Source organism: Triticum aestivum, chromosome 1B (assembly GCF_018294505.1).
Source record: "Triticum aestivum cultivar Chinese Spring chromosome 1B, IWGSC CS RefSeq v2.1, whole genome shotgun sequence".
Classification (NCBI taxonomy): Eukaryota; Viridiplantae; Streptophyta; class Magnoliopsida; order Poales; family Poaceae; genus Triticum; species Triticum aestivum.
This window is the reverse complement of record NC_057795.1, coordinates 442,107,073-442,133,348: the sequence shown is the minus strand read 5'-3', so window position 1 is coordinate 442,133,348 and position 26,276 is coordinate 442,107,073. Positions and strand designations below refer to the sequence as shown.

General features: G+C 46.6%; 2 protein-coding genes across 2 annotated transcripts; one reads left to right on the top strand and one right to left on the bottom strand.

Annotated features, from left to right (window-relative positions):
• Positions 1-1,232: 1,232 nt before the first annotated feature.
• LOC123130013 (pentatricopeptide repeat-containing protein At1g20230) lies at positions 1,233-4,558 on the top strand. Its single transcript, XM_044549970.1, has one exon. The coding sequence runs from the start codon at positions 1,256-1,258 to the stop codon at positions 3,260-3,262; it is 2,007 nt and encodes a 668-aa protein (XP_044405905.1). The 5' UTR covers positions 1,233-1,255; the 3' UTR covers positions 3,263-4,558.
• Positions 4,559-7,826: 3,268 nt separating this feature from the next.
• On the bottom strand, positions 7,827-10,514 carry LOC123130006 (subtilisin-like protease). The gene has a single exon (XM_044549959.1). It carries the CDS (start codon positions 10,466-10,468, stop codon positions 8,144-8,146), a length of 2,325 nt encoding a protein of 774 aa, XP_044405894.1. The 5' UTR covers positions 10,469-10,514; the 3' UTR covers positions 7,827-8,143.
• Between the last annotated feature and the right edge of the window lie 15,762 nt (positions 10,515-26,276).

The window sequence follows — 26,276 nt, the reverse complement described above, 5'->3', positions numbered from 1 at the left end:
GACGCCCCGGAGCTACCCAACCACGGTCACCTAATTAGCGCACCCCGCGGCCGGATTTGGAGCGGATCTGGTCGGTCTTGAGCTTGCCTGGCTGTGGGAGGCCGCACCGCGCCATGGACTGGCCGGGCACCGGGCCGGAAGTCCTCGGCAAGGCCGCATGCAGGTAGTGGCTCCTCCTCTAATCGCTCAGATCTACACCGTCGGTGGTCCGCGGCAGATACACGAATGGTAGTCAGCCGGGCTCGGTGCTAGCCCAAGAGCTCGTCGGTGCACCGTTGCCACTCATTAAGTACGACGACTGCCCAAAGAAGGTCGTGCGCCACGTGTCTACAATGCCGGAACATCTCGGATGGGTGTTCATCAAATGCTTAAACGGCGGGGTATGTGCTACTTTAGCTTCGGTTGTGCTCTCGGATTTGACTAGTTGTGCTAACTTAACATTTTATTGTGTAGAATGAATGCAAGTTTTGGTATTGTAAAGAAGAGTACATCGATATATTGATAGAGCACAATTTAGTAGATGTTCGTGCACTTTTAGCTAGCATAGAGGCTAGAGATGAGACTAGTGCACTTGTTGCTAGAATAAAGGCTAGACATGAGACTAGATGCGAGGAAACAACGTCTACTTCTTTACACTCGAAGAAAGAAGCACGCAAGATCGAGCCTCCGCAGATCAACAATGAGTGCATCGAGAAGGCACTAATCCAACTTACAGGAGCAATTATGGAAGTTGGATATCTTCTAAAATGTATTCTTGTGGTTCTTGTTTTTTTATCTTACTTTTCTAGTCAAAATTTGATGATGTATTCTCATGTATTAAAAATCAATGATGAAAAAAGCTATGGGCTTGCAAAGAAAAATGTACGTGGACAGGATGCGGCCGCACGTTGGGCGCATGGCCACCACATCCCAGACCCGGACACAACCCCATTGCCTTATCCAAACGGACATAATCCAGACAAAACGGACGTCCGTTTAAGGTCGTGCGCTGAAGTTGGCCTAAGACCTGGCTAATACATCATCGACAATGGAGACATAACTGAGATTTAGCAAGAGTGATTAGAAAAGGGGATTGCTTACTCTCGGACACGTTTTCACTTTTATGCTTAGTCAAGTGAGTTCCATTCACCCCGAAAAAAAAAAACAAGTGAGTTCCATTCGAAGTAACGTAACAACAGGAGCACCATCTTCAAAACTTCTCGAGTCGATTAATCAGCTGGCACCAAGTACCAACCAAGCCAATGTGCCAACACTCATGCTCAAAAAAAAAAAAATGTGCCAACACTCCAACACCCTGCTGCACTTCCTCCGCCACGTCTCCTTCCCGCCGGATGCGCACCTCCTGCCGTCCGCGCTCAAGTCATGCCACGCGCAGCCCCTCGCCCGCGCGCTCCACGCGGCCGCCGCGGTCTCCGGCCTTGCGGAGGATCCCTTCGTCGCCTCCTCGCTCCTCCACACCTACATCCGCCTCGGAGCCACCAGCGCTGCCCGCGTTGTGTTCGAAAGAATGCCGGACAAGAGTGTCGTGGGCTGGAGCGCACTCATCGCCGGTTACTCTGCACGAGGTGACGCCGAGGTCGCGTGGGGCCTTCTGGAGCGGATGCGAAGCGCTGGGGTCGAGCCAAATGTGATCACCTGGAATGGACTGGTTTCCGGGCTGAACCGGAGCGGCAGCGCCCTCGACGCTGTCAAGGCACTTGTGAGGATGCACGGGGAAGGGTTCTTGCCAGACGCCACCGGTGTCTCGTGTGCACTCTCTGCGGTCGGGGATGTGAAAGAGGTCTCGGTTGGCGAGCAGCTGCATGGATATGTGGTGAAGGCAGGGTGCAGGCTAGATCAACATGTGGTCACTGCGCTCATTGACATGTACGGCAAGTGTGGGCGTGCTGATGAGATTTCTCACGTGTTCTATGAGTCCAGCCACATGGATGTTGCTTCCTGCAACGCTCTCGTCGCTGGGCTCTCTCGGAACGCCCAGGTCTCTGAGGCATTGTTGTTGTTCAGCGAGTTTGTTAGCCGAGGAGTCGAGTTGAATGTTGTGTCCTGGACCTCGATTGTTGCCTGCTGTGTGCAGAATGGGAAAGATTTGGAAGCGGTTGATCTTTTCAGGAAGATGCAGTCAAAAGGGATCGAGCCGAATTCAGTCACGATACCCTGCGTACTGCCAGCATTTGCCAATGTTGCTGCTCTTATGCATGGCCGGTCAGCACACTGTTTTTCTCTTAGGAAAGGATTTCTTCATGACGTTTACGTTGGCAGTGCGTTGGTGGACATGTATGCAAAGTGTGGCAAGGTCAGGTATGCGAGGACGATCTTCGATGCAATTCCGTCTAAAAATACGGTTTCGTGGAATGCGATTATTGGTGGCTATGCAATGCATGGGGAGGCTGCAAATGCTGTGCAGTTGTTCTGTTTGATGCAGAAGTGCAAACAGAAGCCCGACCTAGTCACATTTACCTGTGTCATTAGTGCCTGTGGCCAAGCTGGCCTGACAGAGGAGGGGCGTCACTACTTCAATGAAATGCAGCATAGTCATGGCATTTCCCCTAGGATGGAGCATTATGCATGTATGGTTACTCTGTTAGGACGGGCTGGCAAGCTTGATGAGGCATACGATCTCATAAATGAGATGCCATTTGAGCCAGATGGTTGTATTTGGGGGTCCTTGCTGGGCTCTTGCAGGGTTTATGGAAATGTTTTCCTAGCCGAAGTCGCAGCAGAAAAGCTATTTGAACTAGAGCCAGAAAATACCGGCAACTATGTCCTGCTTTCCAACATTTATGCGTCTAAAAAAATGTGGGACGGGGTAAACAGAGTGAGGGATCAGATGAAGAATATGGGATTGAAGAAAGAAAAGGGTTGCAGTTGGATAGAGATCAAGAACAAGGTGCACATGTTGTCAGCTGGTGACAGTTCACACCCCATGATGACTGCAATAACGGAGAAACTAAAGCAGCTTACCATTGAGATGAGCAGGCTGGGCTTTGCACCGAGCACAGATTTTGTCCTGCATGATGTGGAAGAACAAGAAAAGGACGATATCCTTGCTGTGCACAGTGAAAAGCTGGCTGTTGCATTGGGCCTCATAAGCACGAGCCCAGGAACACCCCTCCGGGTGATAAAGAACCTCCGGATTTGTGGCGATTGCCACGAAGCAATGAAGTTCATATCATGTTTTGAGGGGAGGGAGATATCTGTTAGAGACACTAACAGGTTTCATCACTTCAAGGATGGGAAATGTTCTTGTGGGGATTACTGGTGATTTTTCCTGCCCTGACTTACTGTCTGTACAACAACTTGGTGTAGGAAGGTGAATGAGCATGCATGTCCCCCTACATTATGGTGGATATTGTTTTCATGAGGTAATGTAAAATCATTATATCCAAAGTAAGAAACAGAATCCAACATGCGGACCTGTGCATTATATGCAGAATCAAAGAAAAAGTTCACTCCTGTGCTATGTGATGTCTCCAGTTGCAATTTCAGTTTTCTTAATACCATGTTGCTACTATTTTCGTCAGTCTCAGTTTTATTACCTAATCATTCTGATCTACAACACACCATTATCTGCTGTTTTCCAAAGGAGAACTTTATTTCAACTCTACACGCCACCATGGGCTTCACCTTGAGTTAGTTGTTTTACCTAGAGACTGATTGGTATCCAAGCAAGGTCTAATTTCCTAGTCAAGTTCTTAGTTATATATGGAGTTTGTTTTTGTATAACCCTATGAATTTTGTAGTCGTTCAGCCTGCAGATTTCAGAAATACATTTGGTGGAGTACTTCCATTGGAGAGACTCAGTTGGAACTTGGAGTTAATATTAATTTTGTAAATAGTTGAAATGATTAAATTCATGGAAGTGAGACACATCAGCTTTCGGAGTTGCATCAAATAGAAAAAAGGTATCTTTACATGCTTCTGTTTACACGTGACACTTGCTGAATGAACTTAACATTCCTTGTTTTAAGTTAATAGCATCATCCGTTGTCTGTTTTCATATTTTTAATATGACATGGTATTCACCAAATGAATGATCCAGTTTCCAGTTTTTTGTGCCTAGATTCTTCTAGTCGTTTGCACACACCCAGTTAGTGCCGCTATGGGCATGCCATTCTCTTGTGCAGACATGACCCAAAAAACCTTGCAGTAGGATACCATCTGTTTTGGATTCTTTATTATCTCCGAGGGATTTTTAGACAGTGACAACTTCTTCAGCATATCTTATCCTTCATTTCTTCATTCAGCTTTTATGGTTTGTATCTCTCTCCACATTTTTTAACTAGCTCATGCTTGCCAGATTCTATTGATATTCTCATTTTTTAGCTTCTATCACATATTTTTTCAGAAATTGTGGCGGGGGCTTTCATGATTTTGTTGGATCATTCTACTATAGTAGGGTTCTTAAGTGGGATAAGATAATCACATTCACTACTGTTGACACATAGATATATACTTTAAGGATTATACTGATCAAACAGCTTGTTTGTTTCTTCACCAATGCCATCAATCCAAGCAGGAAATTTAAGCTTGACTTTGGAGAAGCATTCAATATTATCGAGCACGACACGATCATCAGAGTCATGTAGCATATGGGCTTTGATGCGAGGTGGATTGGATGGATTGAATCCGTCCTCTCCACTGGTACTTCCTCTGTCCTACTTAATGGTGCCCCGGGGAGGAAATTTTTCAAGCTATCATCAATAAGGCTTGTGCTTGTCACCATAACCTGCTTCAGCTCCCCCTTACAGGCACTAACAGCATCTTCCCTGTTTGGCAATACACAGATGATATGCTTTTAAGCATGCAAACATGTTCCCACTAACTGCTCTGTCTTAAAAGCCTCCTTGAATCCCTTGGACAGTCCACTGGTCTTTGAGTTAATTTCCAGAAAACTTGCCTTCTTCCCATCCATGTTTTGGAGGAAAAATGCAGCAGTTAGCTGGCCTCTACGGTTGCCGCATTGCCAAGTTCCCCTTCACCTATCTCGGGCTTCCTCTTGGTCTGAGCAAACCTGGAATCAGGGACTTTGATCTGATCCATAGGATGGAGCAGCTCTTAACTTCTTGCCCCTCCTTGTCTTTTGGTGCGAGAATCAGTCACAAAAGCTGTCTTTAGCGCTCTTCCCTCTTCTTATATATGCTCCCTCAAGTTGCCTGAAGGGGTTATTGAAAGTATAGATAAAGCCAGGCGCACCTGCGTCTGGGGGGAGTCTTGACGATATTCTGGATATGTTCCGCCTCCCTCTTTCTTCTCAAGCTTTTGATGAATTTCTGATCCTCAGAGTCATCCTTTAGAATCCTCAAAATGAACCTGCTGAGTATGACACTTGGAGTTACTCTTGGGGAAATAATGCTACTCCATGAAAGCTCCCAACACTTTTTTTTTGAGGAACTGACATCATTTCATCCCTATATATTAATTAGGAGAAAACAATAAGCATCCATGCCTTACAAGTTACAACACGAGGGTGTTATAGAGTAGGGGAAAAGAAAAACAAGGAAAGAAAGCTTTAGTCTGGTTCTGGTTCTGGGGTATTTTCAGTGTCCGACATCCAATGTATGGAAAGCGCCGGTTGAGAAATATCTTGCTTGATCAGATGAAGAACCTCCAGCTCAGGAAGGTGGCGCGTCTGGAATACCCTGAGATTCCGTTCCTTCCATATATTCCAGCAGGTTTATATGGCAGTGGTGATAAGCTCTGGATCCAAAGTGCATGTCAGGTCGTTCCACCAAGCTTCAGAGGAGGTCGCGTTGTGGGTGAGAGCAGGGCAGTTAGTCCAGTTGGCAACCAACATCCAAATGGATTGCGAGAAGGTGCATCTCGGGATCATATGGAAAAAGGAGTCCCATCCTCTTGATCGCATAGGTGGTAAGATTCGCTGTGCGGGGTCCCCTTGATGGCGAGGTTTTCATTCGTAAGAATCCTTCCGCCAGCCAGAGCCACATGAAGAGTCGGCATTTGCATTCAACCTTGCAGCGCCAAAGCTTGTCGAATCAGGATGTTGAGTAGGAGCCCAGGAACTGAGAGCGGTAGGCAGAGCTAGCCGAATAAACCTTTGAGGTGGTAAGATTCCAGCAGATAGAGTCGTCGATCTCCGGCTGCAAATGGATTTGCTGCAGCTGCAACCAAAGGGCAGTGAATTGCCTTAGTTGCAAGGCAGACTTGATGCGCTGGAGGCCCGACATCCATCTCTGGGATTTGATTGCGACACCACCTCGACGTTTTTCCTTGAGCACAGAATGAAGAGGTCCGGTGCCAAAATCCTTAGGGAGCAGCCGTTGAGCCACCGGTCATTCCAAAAGGAAACCCTTGTGCCATTGCCAATGGAGATGGAAGTGGAGGCGCGGAACAGAGCAAGATCATCCTTCTCACAGGGAATATGAGAGCCTAGCCACGGTCTCTGTCCACCATCCATTCGAGCCATTCCCATCGAAGCCTGAGCGCCCTGCCAAAGTGTTTGATATCCATGACGCCCAGCCTGCCCATGTCTTTAGGTCGACAGATGGTGTTCCAGTTAACCAGGGCCAAACCAACAGCTGCGTCCGGCTTAGACCACCAGAGGAAGTTCCTGCGCAGCTTGTCAAATTGCTTAATGACCCAAAAATCAAGTTTGAAGACCGTGATCAGGTAAGTTGGGATAATAGACAACACCGAGTTCACCAACCGCAGTCGTTCATCACTGTTGAGAAGCTTTCCTTTGCACTTCTGCAGTTTTGCAGCTATTTTTATCTAGGACCGGTTGTATTTCAGCTCACGTGATCTTCCTGAAGTAAAGTGGTAGTCCAAGGTACTTGCATGGGAATTGCTTGACGGGGACAGGAAAGGACCTTAGCAGTTGGGGAGATCAATGCTGTCGCAACGAATTTTGAACCCACTCTTGTCCAGGTTGGCAACTGGCCCTGAAATGGCGCCGAACTGAAGCAACAATTGCTTGGTAACAAGAACATCTTCAGGCATGGGAGTGATAAACAGCGCTGCATCATCCGCGTGAAGGCTCAGGCGCGGATTCGACGGAGGGAGGTTGAGGGGAGCCAGAACTCCATCAGCATGAGCTTTCGCGAACATCCAGTGCAGGGGGGCAATGACCGAAATGAACAACATGGGAGACACATACAAGAACTCCATCAGTATGCCCAATACCTTTCTCACATACAAGCCTCTGCTCCTTTCAACTGGATTTGGTCCTCTAAATGTTCTGCCAAGCTAAAGGGTTTTGCATGGCTCCTTCTCAATGAAAGATTAAACATGAGAGATGCTACAAAGAAAAACTTTCGGGTCACAGATAATCACAGTAATGAAGTTAACTCTGCTATATCTTCGGCTCAGATGAGATCCTTGAATCTAGTGACCGTATTTTAAGACTGTCCCTTCAGTCAGGAATGTTGATACAAAATTGGCATCTCCCTCAGCCACAGCAGCATAGTTAACTCTGCTATATCTTCGGCCAAAGCTGCTTTTGCCAGACCATTCTTCATGGAGATATATCACAGCTGCCTGATGTATTTAGAAACAAATGAACACGAAGATTTTTGGCAACATTTGGCCCTAGCATTTGTTCCAAGTTTCAGTTCTTCAAGAAAGGTTGTCTCCTCACCTAAACCGCACTACACATGCCATCTCAATGTGCAACATGTCTTGCTGATTTTCTAATTGGCTGGTCATTTTGTAACAGTAACATCATTGACCTTCCAGTCCGAGTTTTGGTGTTCAAATCTTGCCCAAGCAGAGCACCCATGGAGGCACAGCAAGTGACAAGTGTTCCTCGCGATTTCGACAAAAGAAGTGGTGCTCTCAGTTTGCAATGTATCTCTCAGACAGAAGCTTGATTGTGCTGGCGACTTGAGGATTTTGGGTAGTGATATTTGATACAGTAAAGATACAAGGTTATCTCAGTGACCTCATTTGATAAGTGCCCTATTTTTGTGATTGCATGTTTGCAATCGGGACCTCAAGGAGCAGTGCTAGTTCGGAAGAACGATAATGTCTCCATTTTGTGAACTATATATGAATACTTGTGCTTATGCTAACCAGGCTGGCTGAGTACAACGAACGCTTGTTATTAGCTGATGAAGGAACCGTTATGCGGATTCAAGCCTTTGATGCGGCTTGCGAGAGAAGCATGTCCAGGGAGCGCCTGACAGAATCATGTCGGGACAACCCTGGCGTCGGCGATGATCGGGCTCCGCACCACGTGATCTTCAGACACCCAGCGTAGGCTCCCCTCGGCCAGCTGCCCGGCGTTGGCGTCGGCGTCACCTCCCCTGCTGCTCACGGTCACCGTGAATGTCTTCTTCTCCATCGCCGACGTGAACTCCAGCGCCTCTGGCTCCACCTTCACCTTGAGCCAATTGGGCACGTCCAGGTGAGCGGTGTACATCGACTTCGCCGGCCCTACGTTTGTCACCGTCCGCTTTGCCTTGAACGGCTTCTTGGAGAGTGGCACCAGTATCGCCGGGTAGTTCAGCTGCGCCTCCGGGATGGACCCCACCGCCGCGCACGTCAAGCTGCTGTTCCCCGTAATGGTCTTCATGGCCGGCTCACCGAGCAGCCCGCAGATGTAGGCGCTGTAGTCGCCGACGTCGAGGTCGTAGACCAGGCCTGGGTCCAGGGCCTTCGCCGCGTCCACGTGGCCGGCGCCGATCGAGTAGAAGCTCGCCTTCCGGTGCTCTTCGTCCATGATGGGGTGCCCCGCGTTGTCGGCGGTGCTGGACGTGGTCATGATGGCCGACTTGACCGCCGACGGCGACCAGTCCGGGTGCGCCTTCTTCACGAGCGCCACGATGCCGGTGACGTGCGGCGCGGCCATGGACGTGCCGGAGGCAACGTTGTAGCTGTACGACTCCGTGCCATCGATAGGCACCATCGACGGCCACGCGGCGAGGATGTTGAGCCCCGGCGCCATGATGTCGGGCTTGAGCACGCCGGGGCTGGCCGCGTTCGGCCCGCGGGACGAGAAGGCCGCGACGATAGGCGCCGGCTTCACGTGAACAATCGAGCTGTTGAACAGTATCGTTGCAGTGTGGGCGGCCGCCGTCGAGCCCACCCTGGCGTAGCCCATGATCTTGGCGCCGTCGGTCGCTGTCACCTGTGACATTGGGAGGTTATAATACTTCTCTACGACGATGGTGTACCCGAAGTCGGCTTCGTTGATGAACACCACTCCGGCGCCGCCTGCCGCCTGGACCGCCTGGATCGAGTTCAGCGGAGGCAACGGCGTCTCGGTGTCGCACACGACCACCTTGCCGGTGATGTTGACGCCGTCGAAGTAGTCGCAGTAGCTGGTGCCCTGAGGGTAGTAGAGCGGGTACGCCTTGGAGCTGAAGCGCTTGTCCTGCGTCAGCGACTCGCCGTCGAACGCTTCCCCGTCGCCGAGCCGCACGGTGGCCCGGTAGCTCCGGTCCACCGACCCGGCCCCCACGGTCAATATCCACGGCGCCTCATTTGACAGCGTGGCGGGCGTCGGGCCGCTGTTACCGCCGGCGCACACCACAAGGATGCCCTTGGACATCACCCCGAACGCGCCGATCGCGATCAGGTCCTTATCCAATGGTATGGAGGGGCCGCCGAGGGAGAGCGACAGCACGTCCACGCCGTCCTTCACTGCCGCGTCCATCCCGGCCAGTATGTCGGACTCGAAGCATCCTTCGCCGTCGCATACCTTGTACATGGCCAGGTGCGCGCCCGGTGCAATCCCCGCGGCGGTGCCCCTGCCAAGGCCGAACGCCGAGACGCCGTCCACGAAGTGGCCTGCCGCGGTGCCTGCCGTGTGCGTCCCGTGCCCGACGGCGTCGGTGGTGTCGTTGCCGCCCATGAGCGACACCAGGCCGACGAGCTTGTTGTTGCAACGCACGGGGGCCTGGCACTTGCCCTTCCACTTGGCAGGCGGCGGCGGCATGCCCTCGTCTCCAAACGAAGGGTGCGAGGCGGCGATGCCGGTGTCGAGCAACCCGACGATGACGCCCTCGCCGTAGTTTGTGGCGTTCCAGACGCCTTGCTTGGCGTCCAGGCCGAGGAACCCCGGCGTGCGCGTCGTCATGAGCGGCACCCTCCGCTCCGGGAAGGCGCGCACGAACCCGCGCTTCCTGGACACCGCTGCGAGCTCGTCCTCCGTCAGCTTTGCGGCGAAGCCGGAAAACACGCCCGTGTACGAGTGGCGAATGGTGGGTGCTTCGCCGCCGGCCTTCCTGCCAGGGCGCGACCCCGTCCGCAGGAACGACTCATGCCATCTCCGGTGCGCGGCTTCGTCGTCGTGGTGCGCGTGCGCCGGAGGCTCGACGAGCACTACGTAAGTTCGAGCGGCGCCATGGTTGAGGCTGGTACTCTGCCTCGCTGTCGCACCGCCTCCGCCAGTGATAATGCTTAGCGTGGGTGTCGCGCTCAAGACGAAGACGAGAACGGACGCGAGGAGTAGTGCCGTCAGGTGAGCCATGTCATCTACCGATCTACGAGAGCATGCAAGCATGGGCATGAAAAAGATTTGGCGCAAGCGATGCTTATATACATTCTCAAACTGTGTTCTAGCTTGGCCACTCTGTATTCCTACATGACTGGCATCCATGCATGATCCCACCAAAGATGCAGTGCGATGTGGATCTCCTTGGAAACAGGGACATACAGAATGTGTGCATGATTTTGTTGCTTTCTGGACTCATAATGTAACTGCATCTGTTTTTTTTGTTTTGCTTGCATGTTTTGTGTGTGACGCGCCAATTCTGATCCTCCATTTCGGGCGGAGCATTGCTTCGGCATCTCGATTCTTGTTTGCTTTGCAAATTTTTTTAAAACTTTCAATATATTCATCAAACATTATGACAGTGCAAAGACCACAAGAGGTGCTCATAGGGATAGTGTACATGCGTCTATATGAGCGCCTCCGTGTGTACTGTGTTTAAAAAATAGCAAAAATTACATCCATATTCATAGACCACTTAATGATGAGTACAAGCACTAGAGCGAGTGAAGGCACGCCGCCATCATCATCTCCCCCTCACTGAAACCGAGCAAATCTTGTTGTAGTAGACAGTCTAAAATTCATTGAGCTAAGACCCCGAAGGATCAGTGAAGAACAACCGCCTCTCACAAAGAGAAGTGTAATTCGAAAGGACCCAACCTGTAGACACATGAATACAAACGGAGACCGGACCCGTGCAAATCCACCAAAAGACTAACACCAGCTGAATCCCGCGCGATCCGTCGGAGACACACCTCCACACGCCCTCCAAGGACACAAAACACATCGCTAGGACGGGGACTAGACGGCGACAACCTTATTCTATCTCCACGGAGTCGTCGTCGCCTCACCTTTCTGAGTAGTACATAAATCCTAAACAAAGTAAAAAACACCTAAAAAATGAAGCGTGAACCCTCCTAACGGTAAGGGTTGGGATCTACCACGCCTTCATAGCCAAGAACACGGGAACGAGACAAATCAACGGCGCCTGCATGAGGCAAAGAAACCTTATATGCCTCGGAGCCTTTCTTAAGCAATTCCCATCGTGGCGAAAAGATAGTATGCATTTTTAACCTTTGTGAAGGTGAAATCGTCCACCTTCATTTTTGCAGAGTAATACTTAAATAATTTTTGGATACGTCATATCTTTATCTGTGTCTATACAAATATAAGATCATCACTCATGTTTGACTCAGTGTATCTCACACTTCCAAGTATTTTATCCAAAGGATATGGATTAAGTGAAAATTACAGGAAATCCCAGTCTTAAATTAGTCTTCAATTGGCTCCTGCATTGCTGCAGCTGCCCTGCGCCCTGTCCTACTCTCGCACCGCTCCTGTGTCATGCCTCTGGCTTCATATATGCACCAGAGCTGTTTTTTGAACGCAATGCAGAATTTAACCTATAAACCTCGCTAGAGTACCCGCGTAACTGGAGGCATCCCTCGCGCCCAACGTTTTTGACCGCTCGATTGAATTACAACAGTGAATTTTTGGCTGTTGGCGGCTGGTCAACCGTCCACTGTTTTTCACGTTTAAGACTGCATCAAGAGAGAATGACGTGTGGGGTCGTGAGCCAATGGGGGCTAGCCAGCAGAGGGAGGGTTTCCTGGAGCCCAGGTCAATGATTGGCTGAAGGTGGGTTGTTCCCGATTGGCCAGGACCAGTCCTCGACGACGAGCCACGACCAATCCCCTCCCGAAAACCTAGCGGGCTCGGGCCAATCCTCTCCGTCCTCGAGCCCCTCTTCTTCTATCTACACGCCATCTCGCCGTTCCCATCTCGCCTCCCCAGCGCTTGCACTGCCGCCTTCTCTCCCCAGTGCTCGGTTGTAGCAGCGGGGGCGCCGGTTCTCGATCCAGCCAAGTCTAGCACAAGCCACCGGCTTCACGCGCCGTGATGCTAGATCGGGCGCAGATCTTCGCGCCGTCACCTCTCCTCCTCCTTCTCTCTCTCTCCCATGCCGCCACCGTTGCAAGGAGCAGGGGAGATAGGCGACGAGGACAAGAAGCAGCAGGCTGGTCGCGGTGGGCTTGAGGTGCTGGGAAGACGGAGGAGACCGTCGTGGTTCGTCATGGAGGCGGCGCCGCCGGCCAGGGGACATCGTTGGTGCGCTCGGTGCAGGTTCTTCTTTTTCACGGAACCGGACCCATTCTCCCGTTCTTGCTATCTTGTGCGATTTTTTATGCGATTTGATTCTTCTCTTTATTTTCCTCTTGCAGGATCCTCGGGGCTGCTCTCGTTTGTTCAGTTTGTCACTGTTCCTTTCGCTCTACTGCTGCTCAGTATTATCATATGATGGTGAGGTGTTCTTCCGTTCCGATGCTCCTGACGTGTTTGATGAAATGTCTATGGCCTGTTATGTTGTTCATTCTCTCTTTTCTTTCTTGTACGACTCAATGGTCAATACGTGCTCCACGAGGGGAGTTCCTCGTTGGCGCATTAAGGCCTTGTACAATGGGAGGTGCTTAGAAAAATAAACCGGATTTTTCTGAAGCACCGGTGCCTATTTCTACAGGAGAGACGCTTAGTTAAGCGTCTATCCTGTACTAATAAGCACCGGTGATCAGAAAAAGCCTGGTTTATTTCACTAAGCACCTCCCCTAAGCACCTTCCATTGTACAAGGCCTAAGCGCCCCGAAGACTAACTGGCGCTCACGCGTGCCCCCTAACGGGCTGTGGCCCATAACTCGCTCGAGCGCTACTGTTTCCTCCATCGCTCTTGCTAGACATTGCGAGACCAACCGTTCAGTATGACAGGATGCTCGCTACCCTTTTCTTTCCTTTGCATTGCAAGTCTGTGCTGTGAATAAAATCTGTTGGCTAATAAAACCGGCTACCTTTTTTATTAATTTAAAAAGTTCATTAATTTGGAAAAAAGATTTTGAATTATAAAGGTAAATTTAAAAACGTTTAAGAATTTCAAGAAAGTTAGCAAAATTGCAAAAGAAAATCATGAATTCGAAATACAAAGTTGAAAAGTTCATAATTTGAAAAATGTTCCCAATTTGGAAAAGTTCATGAAATTGAAAAAAAATTCACAAATTTAAAAAGGTTTCTGAACTTGAAAACTTCATGAATTTTAGAAATATTCTAAAATTCCTCCTATTTTTTCAAATTTTAAAATTATTAGTATCTATGAAAAATTGTTCATTAATTGTGGAAAAAATTCCAAATTTGAAAAGGTTCATTAGTTTTACAAAATGTTCAAGAATTTGAAATTTTTTTGAATTTGCGACAAGTACATGAATTTTTCAGAAAAATGTTCACCGCTTTGAGTTTTTTTTACAAAATTTGGAAAAAGCTCATCAAATTATGAAAAAGTACACAAATTTGATAAGAAATGAATGTAACAAAAACTTCTTTAATGTAAGAAAAAAATCACATAATTGGAAAAGTTTACAATTTTTAAAAAATTTCTGAAATTTGAAAATAATTGAATTTGAGGAAGGTTAAAATTTCTCAAATTTGACAAAATACATGTATGAAAAAATGAATTCGAAGAAAGTTGATGAATTTAAGGAAAAATTCCCAAAATTGAAAAAAAGTTTCATGAATTTTTAAAAGAGTTGAATTTGAGAAAAATCCATGAATTTTAAATCCAATTTACTCACTATGTTTTTTCGGTTTTATCTTCTGCTGATGTTTTGTTTACTGAAAAAGGCGGTTGCTGGTTTTTTAAATTGGAGAAAATGTTCATGGATTAAAGAAAAGGTCATGAGTTTGAATAGGTACATCAGTTTGGAAAACAATATCTTGAATTTGACAAAAAAATCATGAAATTGAAAGAACTTCATCAATTTGACAAATAAAGTTCTTGAATGTGGAAAATGTAGGTGAAATTGGAAATGCTCATCAATTTGAAAAGTGCAGAAATTTGACAAAAAGGTTTAACAATTTGAAAGAAAATCATAAATTTGGAAAAGTTGGTGAAATTAAGAAAATGTTCACGAATTTTAAAGAAAATTCAAAAATCTTAAAAAGTTCACAATTTGAATTTTTTGTGTGTGAATCAAAGCAAATACAAATAAAAAAAGAGATAAAATAAAAGAATAAAGTCGAAAGAGGAATGTCCAAACAAAACACAAACCAGACCGTGAAGACGCACAACAACAAGAACGTACAACGTAACTAGTCACAATAGGTGAGCTATCCTAGTTGGTTACATCCCGTGCAAATAATCCATGTGTTCAAGAATTTGAAGCCTACATGCACCCATTTTTTGCCTAAAGCTTTCCTGCCTCTCGGCGCGAATGGCCGGCCCCGTATATCATGTTTTCTCGGTAGTTCGTATCTTCATTCCTTTCTTATCACTGCCTTTTCATTTTTTTATTAATTTTCCGTTTTCTTTTGTTTTTTCCTCTACATTTTGATTTCTTCCCTGGTTTCCTTAGATTTCCTTGTTTTCTTCATTATACTTTGTTTTTGTCTTGTATTTAAAAGTGTATATGAAAATGTTTATCGTGTATTTAAAAGTGTATGTAAAAATGTTGATAAAGTTTTAAAAAATGTAGATTGTACATTAAGTAAAATTATAAATAAAGAGATATATTTAAAAAAAGTTAACTCAGTATTTAAAAAGTTAACATGTATATAAAAGTTTCTGATGTATAAAAAATGTATATTATGTGTAAAGAAATGTTTATTGCCAATAAAAATGTTCAGAATATAATCATCATTTTATTTATATATGTTTAGCATTTTTAAACACATGATTAAAAATTTGTATGCATTAAAAAAAATTAAATACATGAACACTATTATTTCCATACACATTGATATTTTTTGTATACATGGGAAACTTTTTTGCTATACACATTTAACATTTTCAAATTCTTGATTAAGTTTTTCAAATTCTTAATTAACATTTTTCAAATGGTTGATTAACATTTTTTCATACACGTTGTATGATTTTTCTTATACATTACATTTTTTATACATGTTTAACATTTTGTATTCTTTCATGTAAAGTGATTTTTCTTAATTAACATTTATATATATATATATATATAGAATATTTCCAAATAAAATTTGAAACATAAATGAAAAAAAATATTGTGATAGAGACAGGAAGAAACAATCGATTAATGCGTGCCAGGCCAGCCCATTAGCTCAGGTGCTTCAAGCGAGCGCTCCTTCTGTCTCACGTGAAGCGAGGTATAGCCACGGGCTAGTATGGGACCTGGTTAGTAATGTTATGATGGCCCATTGAGGAGTAGGGATGACTGCTGTGAGGACAGGACCGCATTGCAAGTCTTGGCTAGCTTCAACGAGTTGTCGTTTTCATAGGAAACATTGATTTTGTGATGAGTGTGTCACCCATTTGGAATCAATTAAGATACCCTTGAAACCTTGGAACACTCTTATCCACAAATATATCTAGCGAACTACTGTGTTTTTGCAAAAGAACCAAATGACTCATTCGTTGTTTGATCCTGATCATGCGGGGCGCACTTGCCTACCATCTTTCCTGATTTTCTAGCTCCGATTTCACGCGATCTTTCTGGCATTTCCCTCTCCTGATTTAACTCGACCATGGTTTTGTGTGATCCTAATTTGCACGTGGACATGGGCAGGTGATCGTTGATCATGATTTTTCCCTTCACATTAGCAGTTTCCATACTTGTTCTGGACCCAGAGTACATTTGCAGTCTTATAGCCCAAAAGATCATGCTAAAGCTAGGAATTGAACTCAAAACTTCAATGTTGAGACCTTAGTTCACTTCCCAACTTCCCCAACTACCTGGTTCTTATCAAGTTCAAACACTAGTAGAAAAAGACCCATTTGTCCCGGTTCCAGATGCCCATTTGTCCCGGTTCCAGATGCCCATTTGTCCCAGTTTTGGAACCGGGAATAAAGGGTCGGTACTAAAGCCCATAACCTTTAGTCCCGGTTCGCTTGCGAACCGAGACAGATGGGGCTCCACGTGGCCGCTGCGGCTTGCCCAGGCAGAAGGGCCTTTAGTCCCGGTTGGTAACACCAACCGGGACCAAAAATCATCCACGTGTCAACAGTTCAGAGGCTGGGGTTTTTGTTCTTTTTTGAAGGGGGGGGGTTGGGGGGTTTTGGAGGGTTAATTTAGTTAGGGTTTTCATATATTGTGTTAGCTAGCTAATAGAGAGAAGAGACCTCTCTTATCTCCGTGCTTGGTCGATGCTACGTACTATACATATAGAGGACTTGACACGCTAGCTAGTAAGAAAATGAAGGAAATCATTAAGTACAGAAGATCGTCATGAACATATACAGAGAGAAGTGACCGACCTCTCCTTCTCCGAGAGATTGGTCGAACAACAAGTTTTCGTATATCTATCCGACGGTACTAGCTACATATATACAATATAAGATCTATTACAATCCTTAAAGTTTGAAGTCAAGTGCCACATGGTATTCTCCGGATTTCTTGATGACGTGGTAAAGAAAGAATCCCGCCAATTCCTCTTGAATTGCTTTTATGCGATCATGTGGTAGGAGCTCATCCCGCAGTTGCCAGATCTAAATCGAAGAAGAGGGTCAATACATGTGTATGAATGAAACTCAATACAAATGATGGTAATAAAATACAATTGTGAATATTTTTGCTTACGCACTTGATATTGTTTTTCAGTGTAGCCCCGCTTATTCTTGGCCGTCTCGTTGTAGATGAACTCGCAAACGTAGTATCCACAGAAATCATTTCCTTGTTCCTGCCACAAGCACTTTACGAGAAATAGAGGTCAATCAAACTGATAAGCAATCATGCTAAATGGTATTGATGAAACTAGCTACAATCAATGGAAGATGCGCGGAACTAGGTATAGTACTTACTTTCGGTTGTTTAAATGTCAGCTCGGTCGACGGTCCCGGAGAAATTGCGGTGAAATTTTTCCAAACTCTGCCAGACAAAGAAAATAATTACTTGATATCAGGAAATGAACAAAGTTGCCGATATGGTACGATAATGATCGATTGAACTTACTTCTGGAGCATTCTAGTCATGTCCACATAGTCCGCGTGATCTTTTCGTCTCGAGTCTAAGACGGTTACATCTCCCTTTTCAAGCTTAATCACTAGGAGAATAAAGTGAAAGCTGCGAACGCATGCACAACTCATCAGTTACATGACTATAACCTCGAGTAATAAGGGAAACCGAATATGCACAAGACAGTGTAACACTCACTTGAAGTTGTAAGGAAAGAGTATTTTATTTTTGGTTTGATTTTTGAGCTATGATTTGAGCAAGTTGTCCTCGATCTCTTCGGCTTTTTTTGACCGTGTATTCATGTATGACATTTGGGTTAATGAACCCAATGTCATAGATTTGTGCTTTTCTGCATTCGACAATCTTCAATCTGCATAATATAGTGAGGATAATTATAATACATGCAATGAAAGAGCTGAGCTATATATAGAGAGACTTAATTGCAGAAAGTAGTATTTACAGACAGTAGCAAGCCACAAGTGATTTGTCGATGGCCTGTTGATTGTAGAACTGGAAAAACTCATCAAAATCAACAGTTAACAGTTCTTGGCCAATGAAGTCGTGGTCCTCTTTAATCAGGATCGACAAAGCATCCTTCCCAGACTTGCTGCAGATTTTCATGTACCGGTCATGGAATCTTCGCATCATCGTTGTTAGAGCAAGAGTATCTTTGACGAGAGGCTTCCCGTAATGGTATTTGAATTCGTCCACCTCCATTGTTTCAAATTCTACATCGTCGGGCAGGTAATCACCAATAGTGAAACCGGGCAGCAGCGGCTGATTTGCGACGATATCGCTAGACACCTTGAGCGGGGGGTGGGGGGATGACTTGTTCTCCTATTCTCCAAGTTGGGGAATTTTCTTCCCACTTCTTCGTTCTTTTGACCTTTTGTCAGTTGAAGTACTTTCCGACTGGCCGCTTCTTGCACTATCTTTTTAAGACAACGGAGATGGTTGTTATCCGACGAATGCGGTGATGGTCGCTTCAGGGCATTGGGAGTGTGCTTCGCTTTCACCGGATCTATCTTCTCCTTCGGAGGTGGATGTTTCATAGTTCTTTTCGTTTCAAAGAAGTTCTTCACTTGGGCTTGAATGATCTGCTCGTTTTCCTCCACGGTCATCTCGTATGGTAACTTCTCTACAGGCTTGAGAGATGGACCGAATCTGTATTGCCTCCCGCCTCTGGCTGTATTGTTAGACGCCGGAGCGGTGGCGGCTCTCTTCGGTTGCTGCTGACGAGTTGTAGAAGAAGGCGGAGTGGTCCAACGCGCCGGAGCAGCCGGAGTGGCGGCGTCTGTGTTCTGCCGTTGCCGATGAGGCGAAGGAGGAGGCGGGTTGCTCGGACGGGCCGGAACAGGCGGAGAGGGAGGCAGAGTGCCACCCTCATGTGCCGGAGCAGGAGGCGGAGTGCCCTGATCACTCGCGGGAGGAGAAGGAGAAGGCGGAGGAGGCGGAGTGCCCAGCTAACTCGCTGGAGGAGGAGGAGGAGGCGAAGGCGTGAAGTTTAGAAGCTTGATGTGCTCCTTCCGCCATAGACATGGAGTCTTCAGAGCAAGACCCAACTGAGTCTCCCCTTCACCTGTAGGGTGGTCAAGATGGAGCTCCTCAAATTCCTACGTTATTTCATCCACCATCACAACAACATTAGCCTTATGGAATAGGAAGGCAGTGAAAAGTTGCGTCGGGTTCAGGAGGGAACACAGAGCCGACAACCGCCTTGACTTTGAGGTTCTGCCATTGTGTCATAAGCTGGCATTGGTGTGACTCCGTGATAGCATCCACGGGGTAGCTAGGAGATGTGAAGTCAGGCCGCTGAATGAGCTCGGTGGAAGCCATGCTGCTTCTCCGCTGAGATGGTGGGGTAGCTTGGGCATGATCTCGCTGGTTCTTAACAACTTGTCGTTCCTCTAGCTTTCGTACCCTTGCATTCAGCTTCTGTAGTTCGCTCAGCTCGACTTTCCTCCTCCTCTTTTGGGTTTTGTAACCGCCTGCGTTGGGAAACCCAACCTTCCATGCAATGGAGCCCGGCGTGCCTCATGTTCGTCCAGGGTGCTCAGGATTCCCGAGGGCCTGTGTGAGCTCGTCGTTCTCTCTGTCGGGAACGAACGTCCCTTCCTGCACTGCCTTGATTGCTTTCTGAAGCTTCGTGATGGGTGTTGCAAGTTGCTCGTTCGTCCAAACGCACTTCCCTGTTTTAGGGTCCAAGGTTCCCCCAACCACGAAGAACCAAGTCCTTGAACAGTCTGGCCAGTTCAATGTCTTTGGTTCGACCCCTTTAGCAATCAGGTCACTCTGAGCCTTGTCCCACAATGGCGGGGCTTTGAGGTAGCCACCTGACCCCGTGCGATGGTGATGCTCCTTCTTTGCAGCATTTATCTTGTTTGTCGCTGACATCTTCTTACTCTTCTCCGATGTCTTGTGGGCCACAAATGCGGCCCAGTGATCTCTTATCTTCTCAAATCGGCCGATGAATTCTGGAGTCTTGTTTTTGTCGACATACATTGATTTCAACTCATTCTTCCACCTCCTGAATAGATCTGGCATCTTCTTGAGAGCATGATCCTTGACCAATGGCTCTATAACTGGCTTATCCGGATCCTCCTCTGCCGGTAGGGTGGAATTTTCCTTCAGCGTGGTCCAAAGATCATCTTTTTGTCTATCTTCGACATAAGAAACTTGAGGGTCTTCGTTCTTAGGCTTATACAATTGGTGGATGATGATCGGGATCATATCCCTAACAAGAACCCCGCATTGAGCAGAAAATGCTTCCTTGGTCTGGAGGGGTTCAATCAGTTGGCCATCGCCCGTGATTTCTGTGATCGTGAACCTTTCATCCTGGCGCAACCTTTTCTTCGGGCCTCGTCTCGTTACCGAAGTTTGGCTCGATCTGGAGGGCTATAAAATAAGAAAGAAGAGTTAATATATGTACATACCAAAACAATTAATGCATCAATTAGCTAGTCAGCACATGCTTAACCTGCTTCCTCTCCTTCCAGACCATCGATTTCGTTGAGAAATAACGACAAGACATCATGTCCATCGCGGATTATGTCCCCCAATATCTCTTCTTGTTTGAAGTCTCTTTATTGATCCATAGTTCCTGCAAATATGACAACATGGAAATTAATATACAAACATGAGAGATGGATATACTAATAGTGGCAAACATAGACCTAGCTAGCTAATCACAACACTTCTAGGGTTTGGGGTGGCCACGACAACGCTCTTTTAACTTGGTAAATTTGGGTGGCATCGACGCTTCTAGGGTTTTGGGGTGGCCTCGGCATCGCTTCTAGGGTTTGGCCCGGACCGCCTCTCTCATGAATGTCTGACGTCCGGACTGCCTCTCTCATGAATGTCAAACAAGGGATTTAACAAGATGGCGCCATTCTGGATGTGCAGAAAATAAATGGTCCCTATGTTTCCTGATCTCATCTATCCTTCTATATGTCATGTTGTCTAGTGTCAAAGGATTCAATACTTTGACACAAGATAATGTGCACATATAGAATGGTAGATGAGATAAGAAAAAATAGGGATAAACTTAATTATGCACATCCATGATTAGGGCATTCTTGATAAATCTCTTATAAATCTTGAGAAAGTTTATCGGGTAAGGGCGGGATGGGGTACGAGATCTACAACGTTTTTTCCCCATGGTTTGGGTGTCCTCAAGAGTTGGTCGAGCGAGAGGGGGTTGATCGACATCTTCCTCTTGACCCCTTAGAGGTATCCTCGACCCCTCGACAACCCTCAACCCTCATCTCAACCTGGAAGTCGGGTCGGGTTTGACCGAGTAGACTTCAGTTAGACCCACGCCCGGATCCCTAATCGGGTTGAGAGTCGGCCCATGGCCCTACCCATGGGTCTATACAGAGACCCACGCCCTAACCCATTGGGCAACCCGACATAATAGGGCACCCATCGGGTCTAGGCACAACCAAACGAATGGTTTCGCTGTTCTCTCAGTCACATTTTATAAGCGAAGGCTCCAGCTCATATGCTCTTAGCTAAGCGAGGTGGGACTAAAGAAGGAGCAGCAATAGCGGTGTTGCACTCACGCAGATTCCACCAGCCTTTAGAGCCCAAGTAAGTCGCTGAGCTGGCCAAAGGCCCAATGGCCGAACTAGCTTTGGGCCAAAATTACGTGTGAATGAGCCTAGTAGATGATTATATGTTCAGGACAAGTGTTCGTGTGGGCCTGCCAGACGTGCCGTGTAACTTGTTCTGTTTTTTATTACTATATGATTACTAGTACACTGCCGTTTTGGAGCAGTTATGAAGGGCATTTAAATACAAGTAGCCAAATGTAATATAGAATAAATATTTTTTAATTACTAATATTAATCGGGCGACCATCGGGTCACCCGTGGCACAAACTTGTACCCATACCCTACCCACGACTTATCGGGTTACCCATGGGTAAAACCCATGGGCAGAGTCGGTGACCCATACCCTACCCATTCGGGTCGGGTTCCCATGGGCGCGTGAACCCATGGGTCGAATTGCCGGGTTGACCCTCATCCCATTGGTGATCCTTGACCCTCTACCCTAGTTCCGATCCTCGACCGCTCGGATTCTCTTAACCTTTAAGAGATTTAACAAGATGGCGCCATCCTGGATGTGCAGAAAATGGTCCATATTTTTTCTGATCTCATCTACCCTTCTATATGTCACGTTGTCTAGTGTCAAAGGATTCAAGAAAACCATTGCTTCATCATTTGCCGGAAGTAACATGCGCATAATGGTACGAAGCTCCCCAAATTGTTTTGGAACGGAGTCCCGGATAGGATAATTAGCTTTTTGGTACGAAGTTCAGCAAGAGCCTTCCGAATATCGCTATTTGGAAGGCCTTTGCTGAAATTCATACGTAAAAGCGAATTATTCTATCAGGACCTCCGTTCCAAAACAACTTTGAAGAGCTTCGTAGCATCATATGCCTGTTACTTCCAGCAAATGATGTAGCCATGGACTTCTTCAATACTTTGAGACACAACGTGACATAGAATAAAAAAAGAGGAGGATAAGAAGAAAAAAATTGAAAATTTTCTTATTTTTCTTCTTCTCCTCTATTTCTTCTTCTTCTCCTCTTTTTTCTTCTTCTTTCTCTTCTTATTTTTTTCTCCTCTTATTCCCTTCTTCTTCTCCTTCTTCTAACAGTACAACCTAAAAAAAGCAACTAAATCAACTAACTTAAAATGCACTAACCTAAAATCTACTAACAACCTAAATAAAAAAATTCCACAAACATCTCATACATCTATCTAGAAACATCTCGGGCATCTAATATGAAAAAATAGAGCACTGTTGGAAATATGCCCTAGAGGCAATAGTAAAATGATTATTATTATATTTCCTTGTTCATGATAATTGTCTGTTATTCATGCTATAATTGTGTTATCCGAAAATCGTAATACATGTGTGAATACATAGACCACAACATGTCCCTAGTGAGCCTCTAGTTGACTAGCTCGTTGATCAACAGATAGTCATGGTTTCCTAACTATGGACATTGGATGTCATTGATAACGGTATCAAATCATTAGGAGAATGATGTGATGGACAAGACCCAATCCTAAGCATAGCGCAAGATCGTGTAGTTCGTTTGCTAGAGCTTTTCCAATGTCAAGTATCATTTCCTTAGACCATGAGATCATGTAACTCCCGGATACCGTAGGAGTGCTTTGGGTGTACCAAACGTCACAAGTAACTGGGTGGCTATAAAGGTATACTACAGGTATCTCCGAAAGTGTCTGTTAGGTTGACACGGATCGAGACTGGGATTTGTCACTCCGTATGACCGAGAGGTATCTCTGGGCCCACTCGGTAATGCATCATCATAATGAGCTCAATGTGACCAAGTGGTTGGTCACGGGATCATGCATTACGGTACGAGTAAAGTGACTTGCCGGTAACGAGATTGAACGAGGTATTGGGATACCGACGATCGAATCTCGGGCAAGTAATGTACCGATTGACAAAGGGAATTGTATACGGGATTACTTAAATCCTCGACATCGTGGTTCATTCGATGAGATTATCTGGAACATGTGGGAGCCAACATGGGTATCCAGATCCCGTTGTTGGTTATTGGCCGGAGAGCTGTCTCGGTTATGTCTGCGCGATTCCCGAACCCCTAGGGTCTACACACTTAAGGTTCGGTGACGCTAGGGTTGTAGAGATATTAGTATGCGGTAACCCCAAAGTTGTTCGGAGTCCCGGATGAGATCCCGGACGTCACGAGGAGTTCCGGAATGGTCCAGAGGTGAAGAATTGTATATAGGAAGTCCAGTTTCGGCCACTTGGAAAGTTTCGGGGTCACCTGTATTGTATCGGGACCACCGGAAGGGTCCCGAGGGTCCATCGGGTGGGGCCACCTATCCCGGAGGTCCCCGTGGGCTGAAGAGGGAAGGGAACCAGCCCCTGGTGGGCTGGTGCGCCCCCTTGGGCCTCCCCTGCGCCTAGGGTTGGAAACCCTAGGGGTGGGGGTGCCCCACTTGGCTTGGGGGGCAAGTCCCCCCCCCTTGGCCGCTGCCCCCCCTTAAGATGGGATCTCTAGGGGGCCGGCGCACCCCTAGGGCCCCTATATAAAGAGGGGGGAGGGAGGGCAACCGCACCCTAGTCCCTGGCGCCTCCCTCTCCCCCCGTACCACCTCTCCCTCTCGCTGAGCTTGGCGAAGCCCTGCCGAGATCGCCGCTACTTCCACCACCACGCCGTTGTGCTGCTGGATCTCCATCAACCTCTCCTTCCCCCTTGCTGGATCAAGAAGGAGGAGACGTCTTCCCCAACCATACGTGTGTTGAACGTGGAGGTGCCGTCCGTTCGGCACTAGGATCTTCGGTGATTTGGATCACGACGAGTACGACTCCCTCAACCCCGTTCTCTTGAACGCTTCCGCTCGCGATCTACAAGGGTATGTAGATGCACTCCTCTCTCTCGTTGCTAGATGACTCCATAGATTGATCTTGGTGAAGCATAGAATTTTTTTATTTTCTGCAACGTTCCCCAACAGTGGCATCATGAGCTAGGTCTATGCGTAGTTTCTATGCACGAGTAGAACACAATCTTGTTGTGGGCGTAGATGTTGTCAATTTTCTTGCCACTACTAGTCTTATCTTGTTTCGGCGGCATCGTGGGATGAAGCGGCCCGGACCGACCTTACACGTACGCTTACGTGAGACAGGTTCCACCGACTGACATGCACTAGTTGCATAAGGTGGCTAGCGGGTGTCTGTCTCTCCCACTTTAGTTGGATCGGATTCGATGAAAAGGGTCCTTATGAAGGGTAAATAGAAATTGGCATATCACGTTGTGGTTTTGACGTAGGTAAGAAACGTTCTTGCTAGAACCCTATTGCAGCCACGTAAAAACATGCAACAACAATTAGAGGACGTCTAACTTGTTTTTGCAGCATATGCCTTGTGATGTGATATGGCCAAAAGGATGTGATGAATGATATATATGTGATGTATGAGATTGATCATGTTCTTGTAATAGGAATCACGACTTGCATGTCGATGAGTATGACAACCGGCAGGAGCCATAGGAGTTGTCTTAATTATTGTATGACCTGCGTGTCAATGAATAAACGCCATGTAATTACTTTACTTTATTGCTAAACCGTTAGCCATAGTAGTAGAAGTAATAGTTGGCGAACAACTTCATGGAGACACGATGATGGAGATCATGATGATGGAGATCATGGTGTCATGCCGGTGACGAAGATGATCATGGCGCCCCGAAGATGGAGATCAAAGGAGCAATATGATATTGGCCATATCATGTCACTATTTGATTGCATGTGATGTTTATCATGTTTTTGCATCTTATTTGCTTAGAACGACGGTAGTAAATAAGATGATCCCTCATAATAATTTCAAGAAAGTGTTCCCCCTAACTGTGCACCGTTGCGAAAGTTCGTTGTTTCAAAGCACCACGTGATGATCGGGTGTGATAGATTCCAACGTCCACATACAACGTATGTAAGACAGATTTACACATACAAAACACTTAGGTTGACTTGACGAGCCTAGCATGTAAAAACATGGCCTCGGAACACAAGAGACCGAAAGGTCGAACATGAGTCGTATGGAAGATACGATCAACATGGAGATGTTCACCGATGATGACTAGTCCGTCTCACGTGATGATCGGACACGGCCTAGTTGACTCGGATCATGTATCACTCAGATGACTAGAGGGATGTCTAATCTGAGTGGGAGTTCATAAATAATTTGATTAGATGAACTTAATTATCATGAACTTAGTCTAAAAAAACCCTTTGTAAAATGTCTTGTAGATCAAATGGCCCACGCTCATGTCAACCTCAACTTCAACGCGTTCGTAGAGAAAACCAAGCTGAAAGATGATGGCAGCAACTATACAGACTGGGTCTGGAACTTGAGGATCATCCTCATAGCTGCCAAGAAAGCATATGTCCTAGAAGCACCGCTAGGTGAAGCACCCATCCCAGAGAACCAAGACATTATGAACGCTTGGAAGTCGCGTGCTGATGATTACTCCCTCGTTTAGTGCGGCATGCTTTATAGCTTAGAACCGGGGCTACAAAAGCGTTTTGAGCAACACAGAGCATATGAGATGTTCGAAGAGCTGAAAACGGTTTTCCAAGCTCATGCCCGGGTCGAGAGATATGAAGTCTCCGACAAGTTATACAGTTGTAAGATGGAGGAAAATAGTTTTGTCAGTGAGCACATACTCAAAATGTCTTGGTTGCACAACCGCTTGTCCCAGCTGGACATTAACCTCCCGGACGAGGCGGTCATTGACAGAATCCTTCAGTCGCTCCCACCTAGCTACAAGAGCTTTGTGATGAACTACAATATGCAGGGGATGGTGAAAACTA

Excerpts from the sequence above, each read along its gene's own strand:
- LOC123130006 (XM_044549959.1), bottom strand. The coding sequence starts at position 10,468 with ATGCCCATGCTTGCATGCTCTCGTAGATCGGTAGATGACATGGCTCAC.
- LOC123130013 (XM_044549970.1), top strand. The coding sequence starts at position 1,256 with ATGCTCAAAAAAAAAAAAATGTGCCAACACTCCAACACCCTGCTGCAC.